The 15273-nt window shown below is 45.5% G+C and overlaps 1 protein-coding gene across 1 annotated transcript in view; it reads right to left on the reverse strand.

Moving 5' to 3' along the window:
• Nucleotides 1–1679: 1679 nt before the first annotated feature.
• SLC39A6 (solute carrier family 39 member 6) overlaps nucleotides 1680–15273 on the reverse strand; it is a 164197-nt gene continuing 150603 nt past the window's right edge. Inside the window, exon 9 of the mRNA XM_063922919.1 lies at nucleotides 1680–7196. Within this exon, the coding sequence (XP_063778989.1) occupies nucleotides 7044–7196 (153 nt within the window). The 3' untranslated portion in view covers nucleotides 1680–7043. The remainder of the gene's footprint in view (nucleotides 7197–15273) is intronic.

Here is a 15273-nt window from a genome sequence, read left to right on the forward strand (position 1 = left end):
GTCAGAATTGGCGGCTTTATCCTGAAAAAGCCCTTATCTGATTTTCCATTCGGACAGGGCGGAATTGAGGACTCGTCCTCAGTTTCTCCCCAAGGTGGTTTCAGCGTCTCACCTGAACCAACCTATTGGTGGTGCCTGCGGCTACTAGGGACTTGGAGGCCTCCAAGTTGCTAGACGTTGTCAGTGCCCTGAAAATATATGTTTCCAGGACGGCTGGAGTCAGGAAATCTGACTCGCTGTTTATCCTGTGTGCACCCAACAAGCTGGGTGCTCCTGCTTCTAAGCAGACTATTGCTCGTTGGATTTGTAGTACAATTCAGCTTGCACATTCTGTGGCAGGCCTGCCACAGCCAAAAATCTGTAAATGCCCACTCCACAAGGAAGGTGGGCTCATCTTGGGCGGCTGCCCGAGGGGTCTCGGCTTTACAACTTTGCCGAGCAGCTACTTGGTCAGGAGCAAATACGTTTGTAAAATTCTGCAAAATTGATATCCTGGCTGAGGAGGACCTGGAGTTCTCTCATTTGGTGCTGCAGAGTCATCCGCACTCTCCCGCCCGTTTGGGAGCTTTGGTATAATCCCCATGGTCCTTACGGAGTCCCCAGCATCCACTTAGGACGTTAGAGAAAATAAGAATTTACTTACCGATAATTCTATTTCTCATAGTCCGTAGTGGATGCTGGGCGCCCATCCCAAGTGCGGATTGTCTGCAATACTTGTACATAGTTATTGTTACAAAAATCGGGTTATTATTGTTGTGAGCCATCTTTCAGAGGCTCCTCTGTTATCATGCTGTTAACTGGGTTCAGATCACAGGTTATACGGTGTGATTGGTATGAGTCTTACCCGGGATTCAAAATCCTTCCTTATTGTGTACGCTCGTCCGGGCACAGTATCCTAACTGAGGCTTGGAGGAGGGTCATAGGGGGAGGAGCCAGTGCACACCAGATAGTCCTAAAGCTTTCTTTAGATGTGCTCAGTCTCCTGCGGAGCCGCTATTCCCCATGGTCCTTACGGAGTCCCCAGCATCCACTACGGACTATGAGAAATAGAATTATCGGTAAGTAAATTCTTATTATTAGAACTATCATTTTTTTTCTGTTTAAATAATGTTTCTAAATACCCAACATGGCTGCCTCACCTGGTGCTGTGTAGAAGAAATATATGGCTCTGATGAACTTGCAAGGCCCTCACCTATGATTCCTATCTCTCCCATTATGTGTCATCAGTACCAAGTATTATCTGTTCTGCCCAGAATAATACTATGTAGTACGCCTAAACCGGCTGCCTCACCTGGATCCTTCGTGTGTAGAATGACTAATCTCTGCAATTTATGATCCTTTGCATTATGTCCATGGTCTCTGTATTTCATTCAAAGCTAAACCTTTATCATCTCCATAGTTTCTATACTGTATTGTGTTCATTCTGATAAGTGCATTGAGTCCCATTGGAAAAAGAGCATTATAAAAATAGTTATTATTTTACATTTACATGTCTGGCTTATCAATGCTTTGGTTATTTTTGATCACCTATCTACAGTAGGAAAGCAGTAATCTGTTAAGAGTTGTGAAGATATACAATGTATATATAGTAGATGACTATAAGCCTGTCCATCAAAAACGAAATATCTATTGGTATTTGAATTTTTCAAAGAAAGAAAAAACACACACACACACGTGACTGATTTTCCAATTTGTTTTATTTAATCTACAATACAATATGCGTATTTGTACAAAAACAAAAATACAAAATGGCATGTTACATATTTTGGACATGCAAGCCATGGACACAGAACAGCAGCAGCTAATGTAAACAATCAAGACTTATTTGAAATGTTGCCAAAACCTTGCATTGGGTTTTTTGTTGGGAGATGCATACAGTGACTGATAGCACGTCATTCACAGTTAATAAATTACAAATCAATATATATTGACAGTGCATGTTTTCCAAGGTAACTTAATACCACTGAGGCATGCTGACAGATTTGGGGGGGGGGGGGGGGGTGTCAGAAAATTCAAATGACAGATTTAATATTTTATGATGTAGAAGTTTAAACAGAGAAGATGGTAATAAATATTCACACAAAAATGATGCAGCTTTTGCTCTGCAGAAGGGGGGGAATTGTGAATAGTTACACAAAAAATAACATTATGGTAGATTCTTTACAAATAAGTAGTTCTTGGTAACTGCTGATAGAAATGACAAACGGTGAAGAAAGTATTATTTGCAATATCTAATTTCAAAACATGACAAAGTGCAATAGAAAATAAATGTAATGAAATGTAAAATAAATATGTAACATAAGGGTCTAAGAAATAAGGTAACAATAGCTGAAAACATTCAGAAATCTTTTCAGATACAAAACATTTGCAAAGTAATTTATAAGACGAGTGCTTATCTGCCGGTCCATAGACATGCCAAGGGGTAACAGCATCAATGCTAACTTGTGGCATAAGCCTCTCTTCAAGTGCTCTTAACAAAACATTAATGTGTGGTGCAGTATACTTACAAAGATAGCCAATTAATAAATGCAATATGCTCTAATAATAAGCACATATACAAAATGTGTCCCAACTAGAGTCTAGTGTAAAACCACGTACAGGGAAATGCAACATTGCTATAAACCAAAAAGGTCCACCCTAGGAAAGTAATCCATATTCATTTGAATATTTTGATAGCGTGACTTAAAAATAAAATAGAAAATGGAAACACCACCAAAGCAGGTTACGATGGTTAGGGAGATTCATGAAGCCAAAGAGGTATTTTAAAATGATGCTGTAGATAATTTAATGACCTGACTACGTAGCTGTGATAACATCTATGGCATGCCATCAACTTTGGGTTTTCCAATTATATTTAATGTATACCTTTTATTAGTGTACATTATTTTTTGCTTATGACAATTTATAGATTATCTAATGGCTGAATATGGCTACAACCTGATATTCTGGTTGAATACCAACTTGTAGCAATCACACTGTTACAGTACAGTGCTATGGTATCAATATCAGTGTGTACTTAGGCAAATACAAAACAGAAGACGTGCCAACAAATGTAGTTTCTAAAGAAAATATGTATGGCAGTAAGCAATACATAAGGCACAATTATATGGAGCTTAGTATCATGGTTTATTTATATTAACCCAGGAGCCGCATCCCTGTGGTGCTAATTGAATCACCCACTAAGGGCGGTACCCTATTAACTGCGGTGAATTACCACAGCTCCCCCAGGGCTATCCAATTTGCTCCGTAAGCGGGCACTTATCGATGATTATGCTTCATGTGCCTCAGACACGCAAAGCAGAATTCACAATAACCAGCCCCAGAAGACCAGTTATGGGACAGTAACACGTGGGTCCGCGATCTTATCACGGATCCCATGTGTTATTGGTAGATAAGGAGTGATTTACAGCACAGTAAGAACCGTCTGTAAATGGATAGCCCTAAAAAGCCAGTTATTAAAAAGCAGTAAATCACCACAATCTATTGGGATACCGCCCTAAAGCCCAGTACCCACGGGCCGATATAGGAGAGATGTGTGCTGAGCGAAGCGCTCAGCACACATCTCTCCTGCCGCTCAGCACAGCGCGATCTGTGCTGAGCGTGCGGGGGGAGACGGGGGGGCCGCTCACTTCACCGAGCGGGGGAAGTGAGCGACCCGCTAGATTGGCCTGCATGCAGGCCAATCTAGCAGCGGCGATAGCGATGTGCGGGGCCGCGCATCGCTATCGCCGAGGGGGCTACACACGGAGCGATCATCCCGATATTGTAAGCAATCTAGTCAGATTGCTTAGAATATCGCGCCGTGAGTACCCCCCTTAAGTGTCCTTTTCGCAATAAAATAAAAAAAGGCACATCCATTGTCACTTATGCTTAATGTTGTCTCTGAAGGAAAGTATACAGTGTATTTATAAACCACATAACAGATATGCTGTGACATTTAGTATTTTCAGATGATATTATCAAGAGGTTCAAATGTTTCCATTTAGGTCCATAGATTACAATATACTGTCCTCTGGTTAAAAGTTCAAAAACAATGTAGAAACTTTGGTGATCCCCCTTAAATAATCTACTTACAGCTAAAATCATTTCTTTTCTACAAGAAGGTGGAAAACACTGGAATTGTGTGTCAGAGACTCGTCGTCACCGTCCACCTTATTTCTTTTGTTTTCTTCAGTGAATATGTTTGTAAAAAAAGAAGAAGAGCCACAACAGTGCATTATCCCCAAGTAGGATAGCCAAGATGGAGACAAATGTATAGTGTGCAAAATGCAGTATATACTGTGATCAGAATCACTTTGGGTAAATGCTTAACAAAATGATTTAATGTACTATGGAGTGCGCTTGATATATTTCTCATTACATATACACATTATATATATATATATATATATATATATATATATATATATATATATAGTCCCTCTATTGCTAAATAAGCAAATAGCACGTCACTCCAGGTTACTGAAAAAAGGATTTTAATAATCCATGACAAATTCCATAGTCATACAATGCTTAAATGTGCAGCATGACAAACTCTCAACGGCTCGTTTCAAGACCTAGTCCCGTCATCAGGATATATTGCCGTTGCTTGTGTAAAACATGACTGGAAAAAGTACTAAGTGCTGCCGAGAACAGAGTTTCAATCAGTCATCACCAAGGCTTTATTCGTGTCAACGTTTCGGTCCGTAACCGGACCTCTCTCAAGACAGGTGACATCAGTTCAGTCGAGTCGGCAATAAATACAAATACATCTCAAAGGACAATGTTCATAATTACAATCACAAGCCTCACCGGTCCCTGGAAAGCCTAGCACCAACAGGAAAAACGCCACCAACAAAGATAGGTGCATAGTACAAAAAGAATATCCCCAGTGTGCTAAAGAACAAATCCACAAACTGTACAATACCTAACCACAAGGCATAGTGTATGCCTTGTGGTCAGGTATTGTACAGTTTGTGGACGACTTCCGGTTTCGCGGGCACTTCCGGCCGGCGCAGTATTTAAATTACACTCAGTGGATAGGAGGGCTATGCAGCCACATGCACAGCTTCTTCCACACTGAGTAACATTTCTGGATATTTTATTGCATGCTTAAGGTGTAAATACGCTTTATTGATAATGGATTACATGTTTTTCTTCTGGCAGCATAAAATAAAGTGTGTGTGCATTACACCAGTGGCTGCATCAGTACTTGAGGATGTCCCCTATACAGGTATCTTGCACTGTGTGGGGGTGATTGCCATTTTAACTGGCTGTGCCTATTACTGTGGTGATTGCTAGTTTATAGGACTCCATGTTCCCCTTTTTTGTATAACAGCCTGATAGACTGTGAGTCCTCTATACCAGCCGATTATAGTGAACAATGACAGGGTATCTGCTGACGATGCATTGAACATTCACAGGTACGGGAGAGTGAGAGTCTGTTAATTTGTTCTTTAGCACACTGGGGATATTCTTTTTGTACTATGCACCTATCTTTGTTGGTGGCGTTTTTCCTGTTGGTGCTAGGCTTTCCAGGGACCGGTGTGGCTTGTGATCGTAATTATGAACATTGTCCTTTCAGATGTATTTGTATTTACTGCCGACTCGACTGAACTGATGTGTCACCTGTCTTCAGAAAGGTCCGGTTACGGACCGAAACGTTGACACGAATAAAGCCTTGGTGACGACTGATTTTTACATATTGAATGACTCCATTATTGCGAGAGTGCACCTCCACTTTGTGGGATTTGTTTGTATATATATATATATATATATATATATATATATATATATAAATTTATATAGATCACCCATTCCATGAGTGAGCAAGACTGTCAATCAATCCAGTCCTGGAGTGCAAAGTGTGTGATTCTTTCTGATCAAACAGGATGGCATCTACTCTGACATGTGGATTTCTGTCACTAATTCTCAGTTTTATGTAAGTACATGTGACTATTCAGTACGCATACACCTGAAGGGGTCCCGATTATGGTCGTGAGTACTCCAGTCTGGAGTACAGAAAACTTTTGCCCCCCATCCTCACTATCGTACTCAGAGATAATATATTGAGGCATTTCTTATTTTTTATATGATCATACTATTGATAACATCTCAAATTACTCATACCCCTTTCAGACCGCATAAAGCTCCTTCCCGGGTGCAACCCGCTTGAGACACCTTTAAGACCGGTGGCCCGGGCATATACCGGGTTGGTGACGTCACTGGTGATGCGTCCCAGAGACGGCACTTGGAAGATGAGGATCTCCAAGCGCCGCCTCTACCTATTATGTAAACGGGTTCCATCGACCAGGCTTACCCGTTCACACCGCACTGCGATCCGGGTTGAACACATGTTGAACCTTGGTCATAACCAGAGCTGAAATATCGGATTACTTCAACTGGACCCTTCCAGACAGCACACCAACCTGGGTTGATGCGTGATCATATGCAATAACCCGAGTTATTACGGGCGGTCTGAAAGGGGCTTAAGTGCCACTGTGGTTTATAAATACACAGAACGTTTCCTTCTGAGACCACATTAAAACATTCAATTGGTATGTATTTCATATGCAACAATACTTAGGTCTATGGGCTATGATTAATAGGCACCATTTTACTTATGCAGTTATGCACAATGAGGCACCTGTAACGCCATTACTAACCCGTGCTTTGCCTCTTTGAAATGAACATGTAAAAGTGCACCCTGGGGAGGGAAACAGGGAAAATAAACTCTAGCGTAGCTGATTCACCAGGGGTTTAGGAAGTTTGGTTTTGTGAAAATGAAAACAGTTTAAATAAATTACAAAAAAAAAAAAATGATAAAAAAATAAAATAAAATAAAATTGGGGTTTGGCACAAATGTCCAATTTGTTAACGCAGCTCCTAACAGTCTGAACCGTTTCTGCAGTTAACAATTGCAACTGTTTGCATACAATTTGTATAAAATATATATTTATCAACTGCATAAAAGAAATATACATTAAGAAAAAAAAAACTAAATAAAAAAATATATATAACTTAGCTAACAACATGGTGCTAAAAATGGACTAGGTAACCTAGTGTTATAGGTTAATGGTGAAGACAATTTTATGCTCAAATATAGAAATGACCAACATGATGAAAAATCCTAAAAGGATTCCTGCATTCTGTAAAAGGAAATATCCCCATCGGCTGCATCCGTGGTCACTTGCATCATTGTGCAACATTTCTGGTATCTGAAAATGACAATGATAAAAATAAATACAACTTTTTTTGTAGTCTTATATCTCCGATATGATAAAAAATTCACATAGATACAGTAGCAATACTCTGAGACAATATCCTATGAAACCCTACTAATAATGTGTGAAAACAACATTTTGTACTGTTTAGCAATGTAATCATAATAAGACAGCTATTGTTGTTTTATTGTCCTGGGATATAATAGTGTTCTGCTATTTTCAATACAATTTTATTTGCAGAGCAGCTTTGTGTTGTATTCTGGGGTAATAAAAGCAAACCACTTGTACTGATACAAATATATGGCCAAAGAATGCAGACATTTGAATGAAAGAGAAGCGTATTTGGTAATTCTACCAGTTGGGCTTTAACAAGACCGTAAATGGTAACACAGCTGAAGGTGAAAGTGTCTTTTTAACACTGCCAAAGGAAGCTTGTTTATGTAGTGACCAATGCTTTAGCTATTACCACAAATGCAGTTGAATAATTACATGGTGTAATGCTAGTCATACACACTGTGCTATTGGATAACTAATCAGATATTACAGCATGTATGGCCAGCCCGGCGACAGGAGGGGTCAAAGGGGACAGGTATACAGAGCCCCATGGTTCAGGGGGGCCCCCGAGGCAGAGGAGCACACAAATATGGGTGCTGGTGCATCTGTTAATACCCGCTCCGGCCGTCTGCCCGCCAATCGAGTAAATAAAAGAATTAACTGACCCAGCACAATTTCCCCCTCCTACCCCATACAGCACACTGCAGCCACAGCGCAGACAGCCTCCATGAGTCCACACGCGTAGCTCCGCCACGGCACTGACATCCCATGGGGCTTTGGCAGCTCCTGGCTGGCCAGGTGACGGGTTATGCTGCTCAGATCTTTTCTTCCCTTAGTCTCGACTCCTGAGAGCCCGCAGGTAAGCTTAAGCTACTGTAGCCAGCCTCCAGCTCCCAACCCCAGCCCACAGTATGCACTCCAATTCTCACCCACCTGTAGTGTGTTTACCCCCTATTGCCAGCCTTCATACCCCCTCCCCATAGTGTGCTCCCCGTAGCCAGGCTACATACCCCCCTCCCCACAGTGTGCACCCCTGTAGCCAGCCTCCGTAACCCCCTCCCCATAGTATGCTCCCCTGTAGCCAGCCTCCATACCCCCTTGCCATAGTGTACTCTCCCCTGTAGCCAGCCTCCATACCCCGATCCCCATAGTGTGCTACCTGTAGCCAGGCTACATACCCCCCTCCCCATGCTGTGCTCCCCTGTAGCCAGCCTCCATTCCCTCCTCCCCATAGTATGCTCCCCTGTAGCCAGCCTCCATACCCCCTCCCCATAAGCTACTCCCCTGTAGCTAGCCTCCATACCCCCTCCCCATAAGGTACTCCCATGTAGCTAGCCTCCATACCCCCTCCCCATAAGGTACTCCCCTGTAGCTAGCCTCCATACCCCCTCCCCATAGTGTACTCCCCTGTAGCTAGCCTCCATACCCCCCTCCCCATAGTATGCTCCCCTGTAGCCAGCCTCCATACCCTCGCCATAGAATGCTCCCCTGTAGCCAGACTCCATACACCCCTCCCCACAGTGAACTCCCCTGTAGCCAGCCTCCATACCCCCCTCCCCATAGTGAACTCCCCTGTAGCCAGCCTCCATACCCCCCTCCCCACAGAATGCTCCCCTGTAGCCAGCCTCCATACACCCCTCCCCATAGTGTACTCCCGTGTGGCCAGCCTCCATACCCCCCCCCCCCCCCTCCCCATAATATGCTCCCCTGTAGCCAGCTTCCATATCCCCCCCATAGTAAGATATTCTGTAGCTAGCCACCAAACCCCCTTCCCATAGGGTTCTCTACTGTATCCAGCTTCCATACCCTCCTCCCCATGCTGTGCTCCCCTGTAGCCAGCCTCCATACCCCCCTCCCCATAGTATGCTCTCCTGTAGCCAGCCTCCATACCCCCTCCCCATAGTGTACTCCCCTGTAGCCAGCCTCCATACCCCCAACCCATAGTGTACTCCCCTGTAGCTAGCCTCCATACCCCCTCCCCATAAGGTACTCCCCTGTAGCTAGCCTCCATACCCCCCTCCCCATAATATGCTCCCCTGTAGCCAGCCTCCATATCCCCCCCCCCCATAGTATATTCTGTAGCTAGCCACCAAACCCCCTTCCCATAGGGTTCTCTCCTGTATCCAGCCTCCATACCCCCCCTCCCCATAATATGCTCCCCTGTAGCCAGCCTCCATATCCCCCCCATAGTATGATATTCTGTAGCTAGCCACCAAACCCCCTTCCCATAGGGTTCTCTCCTGTATCCAGCCTCCATACCCCCCTCCCCATAGTGTACTCCCCTGTAGTTAGCCTCCATACCCCCCCCTCCCCATAATATGCTCCCTTGTAGCCAGCCTCCATATCCCCCTCATAGTCTGATATTCTGTAGCTAGCCACCAAACCCCCGTCCCATAGGGTTCTCTCCTGTATCCAGCCTCCATACCCCGCTCCCCTGTAGCAAGCCTCCATACTCCCCTCCCCATAGTATGCTCTCCTGTAGCCAGCCTCCATACCCCCTCCCCATAGTATGCTCCCCTGTAGCCAGCCTCCATACCCCCTCCCCATAGTGTACTCCCCTGTAGCTAGCCTCCATACCCCCTCCTCATAATGTACTCCCCTGTAGGTAACCTCCATACCCCCCTCCCCATAATATGCTCCCCTGTAGCCAGCCTCCATATCCCCACCCCCATAGTATGATATTCTGTAGCTAGTCACCAAACACCTTCCCATAGAGTTCCCTCCTGTAGCCAGCATCCAAACTCTCTGCCCCATAGTATGCTCCCCTGTAGCCAGCCTCCAAGACCCCCACATATATAATACACAGTGTGTGTGTGTGTGTGTGTGTGTGTGTGTGTGTGTGTGTGTGTGTGTGTGTGTGTGTGTGTGTGTTGAGAGGGGGTGATGGGGGGGCCCCAGAGAAATACATGCCAGGCCCCAACATATCTGTTGCCGGCCCTATGTATGGCTCCAAAGCTACAATATAAATTGATAGATCATTATTGAGCATGGTCAGAAAGAGACAACAAATGGCTACTGTATACCTGCATGTGTGAACATCCTCCAAACACATTCACAGGCCCTAATGGGTTCAGTATGATTTACCAGCGGTCGGAATGGCGGTCGTCCGTGTACAGACAACGGGCACCCAGCCATCAGTATGCCAGCAGCAGAGCAAGCGTAGAGTCTACTTGTGTGCTTGCCACAGGTCCTATTCCAACTCTATGGGTGTCGTGGACACCCACGAGTGAGAATAGCCCCTGTGAGGCGGGATTCCGGCTGTCTGTATTGTCAGCAGTTAGGATTTCATCTGCCGGCAAATTAACTGCATCCCGCCCTAATATTACCCTTGTCCCTTGGAGACAGGGACACAGGGACCTAAGCTTACTCAATTTAACTACCTACATATGTGGTCAAAAATAAGATTTTACTTACCGGTAAATCTATTTCTCGTAGTCCGTAGTGGATGCTGGGGACTCCGTAAGGACCATGGGGAATAGACGGGCTCCGCAGGAGACATGGGCACTTTAATAAAGAATTTAGGTTCTGGTGTGCACTGGCTCCTCCCTCTATGCCCCTCCTCCAGACCTCAGTTAGAGAAACGGTGCCCAGAAGAGCTGACCGTACAAGGAAAGGATTTTGGTAATCCAGGGCAAGATTCATACCAGCCACACCAATCATACCGTATAACATGTGAAAACAACCAGTTAACAGTATGACAAACAACAGAGCATCAGGTCAAACCCTGATGCAACCATAACATACCCCTTATTGAAGCAATAACTATATACAAGCATTGCAGAAGAAGTCCGCACTTGGGACGGGCGCCCAGCATCCACTACGGACTACGAGAAATAGATTTACCGGTAAGTAAAATCTTATTTTCTCTAACGTCCTAGTGGATGCTGGGGACTCCGTAAGGACCATGGGGATTATACCAAAGCTCCCAAACGGGTGGGCGGGCACCGATTGAGCAAACAAGAGGTCCTCCTCAGCCAACTTGTAGAACTTTGCAAAAGTGTTTGAACCTGACCAAGTAGCCGCTTGGCAAAGCTGTAATGCCGAGACCCCTCGGGCAGCCGCCCAAGAAGAGCCCACCTTCCTAGTGGAATGGGCCTTAACTGATTTTGGCAGCGGCAATCCAGCCGCAGAATGAGCCTGCTGAATTGTGTTACAGATCCAGCGAGCAATAGTTTGCTTTGAAGCAGGAGCACCAAGCTTGTTGGATGCATACAGGATAAACAACGACTCTGTTTTCCTGACCCTAGCCGTTCTGGCTACATAAACCCTCAAAGCCCTGACCACATCAAGCAACTCTGAATCCTCCAAGTCAGTAGTAGCCACAGGCACCACAATAGATTGGTTTATATGAAAAGATGAAACCACTTTCGGCAGAAATTGTGGACGGGTCCGCAATTCTGCTCTATCCACATGAAAAACCAGATAGGGGCTTTTATTAGTGATGAGCGCCTGAAATTTTTCGGGTTTTGTGTTTTGGTTTTGGGTTCGGTTCCGCGGCCGTGTTTTGGGTTCGACCGCGTTTTGGCAAAACCTCACCGAATTTTTTTTGTCGGATTCGGGTGTGTTTTGGATTCGGGTGTTTTTTTCAAAAAACCCTAAAAAACAGCTTAAATCATAGAATTTGGGGGTCATTTTGATCCCAAAGTATTATTAACCTCAAAAACCATAATTTCCACTCATTTTCAGTCTATTCTGAATACCTCACACCTCACAATATTATTTTTAGTCCTAAAATTTGCACCGAGGTCGCTGTGTGAGTAAGATAAGCGACCCTAGTGGCCGACACAAACACCGGGCCCATCTAGGAGTGGCACTGCAGTGTCACGCAGGATGTCCCTTCCAAAAAACCCTCCCCAAACAGCACATGACGCAAGGAAAAAAAGAGGCGCAATGAGGTAGCTGACTGTGTGAGTAAGATAAGCGACCCTAGTGGCCGACACAAACACCGGGCCCATCTAGGAGTGGCACTGCAGTGTCACGTAGGATGGCCCTTCCAAAAAACCCTCCCCAAACAGCACATGACGCAAAGAAAAAGAAAAGAAAAAAGAGGTGCAAGATGGTGCAAAGAAAAAATAAGAATTTACTTACCGATAATTCTATTTCTCGGAGTCCGTAGTGGATGCTGGGGTTCCTGAAAGGACCATGGGGAATAGCGGCTCCGCAGGAGACAGGGCACAAAAAGTAAAGCTTTAGGATCAGGTGGTGTGCACTGGCTCCTCCCCCTATGACCCTCCTCCAAGCCTCAGTTAGGATACTGTGCCCGGACGAGCGTACACAATAAGGAAGGATTTTGAATCCCGGGTAAGACTCATACCAGCCACACCAATCACACTGTACAACCTGTGATCTGAACCCAGTTAACAGTATGATAACAGCGGAGCCTCTGAAAAGATGGCTCACAACAATAATAACCCGATTTTTGTAACTATGTACAAGTATTGCAGATAATCCGCACTTGGGATGGGCGCCCAGCATCCACTACGGACTCCGAGAAATAGAATTATCGGTAAGTAAATTCTTATTTTCTCTATCGTCCTAGTGGATGCTGGGGTTCCTGAAAGGACCATGGGGATTATACCAAAGCTCCCAAACGGGCGGGAGAGTGCGGATGACTCTGCAGCACCGAATGAGAGAACTCCAGGTCCTCCTTAGCCAGGGTATCAAATTTGTAGGATTTTACAAACGTGTTTGCCCCTGACTAAGTAGCCGCTCGGCAAAGTTGTAAAGCCGAGACCCCTCGGGCAGCCGCCCAAGATGAGCCCACCATCCTTGTGGAATGGGCATTTACATATTTTGGCTGTGGCAGGCCTGCCACAGAATGTGCAAGCTGAATTGTATTACACATCCAACTAGCAATAGTCTGCTTAGAAGCAAGAGCACCCAGTTTGTTGGGTGCATACAGGATAACAGCAAGTCAGTTTTCCTGACTCCAGCCGTCCTGGAACCTATATTTTCAGGGCCCTGACAACATCTAGCAACTTGGAGTCCTCCAAGTCCTTAGTAGGCGCAAGGCACCACAATAAGCTGGTTCAGGTGAAACACTGACACCACCTTAGGGAGAGAACTGGGGACGAGTCCGCAGCTCTGCCCTGTCCGAATGGACAAACAGATATGGGCTTTTTTGAGAAAAAAAACACCAATTTGACACTCGCCTGGCCCAGGCCAGGGCCAAGAGCATGATCACTTTTCATGTGAGATGCTTCAAATCCACAGATTTGACTGGTTTTAAACCAATGTGATTTGAGGAATCCCAGAACTACGTTGAGATCCCACAGTGCCACTGGAGGCACAAAAGGGGGTTGTATATGCAATACTCCCTTGACAAACTTCTGGACTTCAGGAACTGAAGCCAATTCTTTCTGGAAGAAAATCGACAGGGCCGAAATTTGAACCTTAATGGACCCCAATTTGAGGCCCATAGACACTCCTGTTTGCAGGAAATGCAGGAATCGACCGAGTTGAAATTTCTTCGTGGGGCCTTCCTGGCCTCACACCACGCAACATATTTTCGCCCCATGTGGTGATAATGTTGTGCGGTCACGTCCTTCCTGGCTTTGACCAGGGTAGGAATGACCTCTTCCGGAATGCCTTTTTCCCTTAGGATCCGGCGTTCCACCGCCATGCCGTCAAACGCAGCTGCGGTAAGTCTTGGAACAGACATGGTACTTGCTGAAGCAAGTCCCTTCTTAGCGGCAGAGGCCATAAGTCCTCTGTGAGCATCTCTTGAAGTTCCGGGTACCAAGTCCTTCTTGGCCAATCCGGAGCCATGAGTATAGTTCTTACTCCTCTACGTCTTATAATTCTCAGTACCTTAGGTATGAGAAGCAGAGGAGGGAACACATACACCGACTGGTACACCCACGGTGTTACCAGAACGTCCACAGCTATTGCCTGAGGGTCTCTTGACCTGGCGCAATACCTGTCCCGTTTTTTGTTCAGACGGGACGCCATCATGTCCACCTTTGGTATTTCCCAACGGTTCACAATCATGTGGAAAAACTTCCCGATGAAGTTTCCACTCTCCCGGGTGGAGGTCGTGCCTGCTGAGGAAGTCTGCTTCCCAGTTTCCATTCCCGGAATGAAACACTGCTGACAGTGCTATCACATGATTTTCCGCCCAGCGAAAAGTCCTTGCAGTTTTTGCCATTGCCCTCCTGCTTCTTGTGCCGCCCTGTCTGTTTACGTGGGCGACTGCCGTGATGTTTTTCCCACTGGATCAATACCGGCTGACCTTGAAGCAGAGGTCTTGCTAAGCTTAGAGCATTATAAAATTACCCTTAGCTCCAGTATATTTATGTGGAGAAAAATCTCCAGACTTGATCACACTCCCTGGAAATTTTTTCCTTGCGTGACTGCTCCCCAGCCTCTCGGGCTGGCCTCCGTGGTCACCAGCATCCAATCCTGAATGCCGAATCTGCGGCCCTCTAGAAGATGAGCACTCTGTAACCACCACAGGAGAGACACCCTTGTCCTTGGATATAGAGTTATCCGCTGATGCATCTGAAGATGCGATCCGGACCATTTGTCCAGCAGATCCCACTGAAAAGTTCTTGCGTGAAATCTGCCGAATGGAATTGCTTCGTAGGAAGCCTCTTTTCCTGGTTTTAGGAGGTTCCTGACTAGCTCGGATAACTCCCTGGCTTTCTCTTCCGGGAGAAACACCTTTTTCTGGACTGTGTCCAGAATCATCCCTAGGCACAGCAGACGTGTCGTCGGGAACAGCTGCGATTTTGGAATATTTAGAATCCACCCGTGCTGTTGTAGCAGTATCCGAGATAGTGCTACTCCGACCTCCAACTGTTCCCTGGACTTTGCCCTCATCAGGAGATCGTCCAAGTAAGGGATAATTAAGACGCCTTTTCTTTGAAGAAGAATCATCATTTCGGCCATTACCTTGGTAAAGACCCGGGGTGCCGTGGACAATCCAAACGGCAGCGTCTGAAACGGATAGTGACAGTTCTGTACCACGAACCTGAAGTACCCTTAGTGAGAAGGGCAAATTTGGGACATGGAGGTA

This window comes from Pseudophryne corroboree, chromosome 5 (assembly GCF_028390025.1).
Source record: "Pseudophryne corroboree isolate aPseCor3 chromosome 5, aPseCor3.hap2, whole genome shotgun sequence".
Taxonomy (NCBI): domain Eukaryota; kingdom Metazoa; phylum Chordata; class Amphibia; order Anura; family Myobatrachidae; genus Pseudophryne; species Pseudophryne corroboree.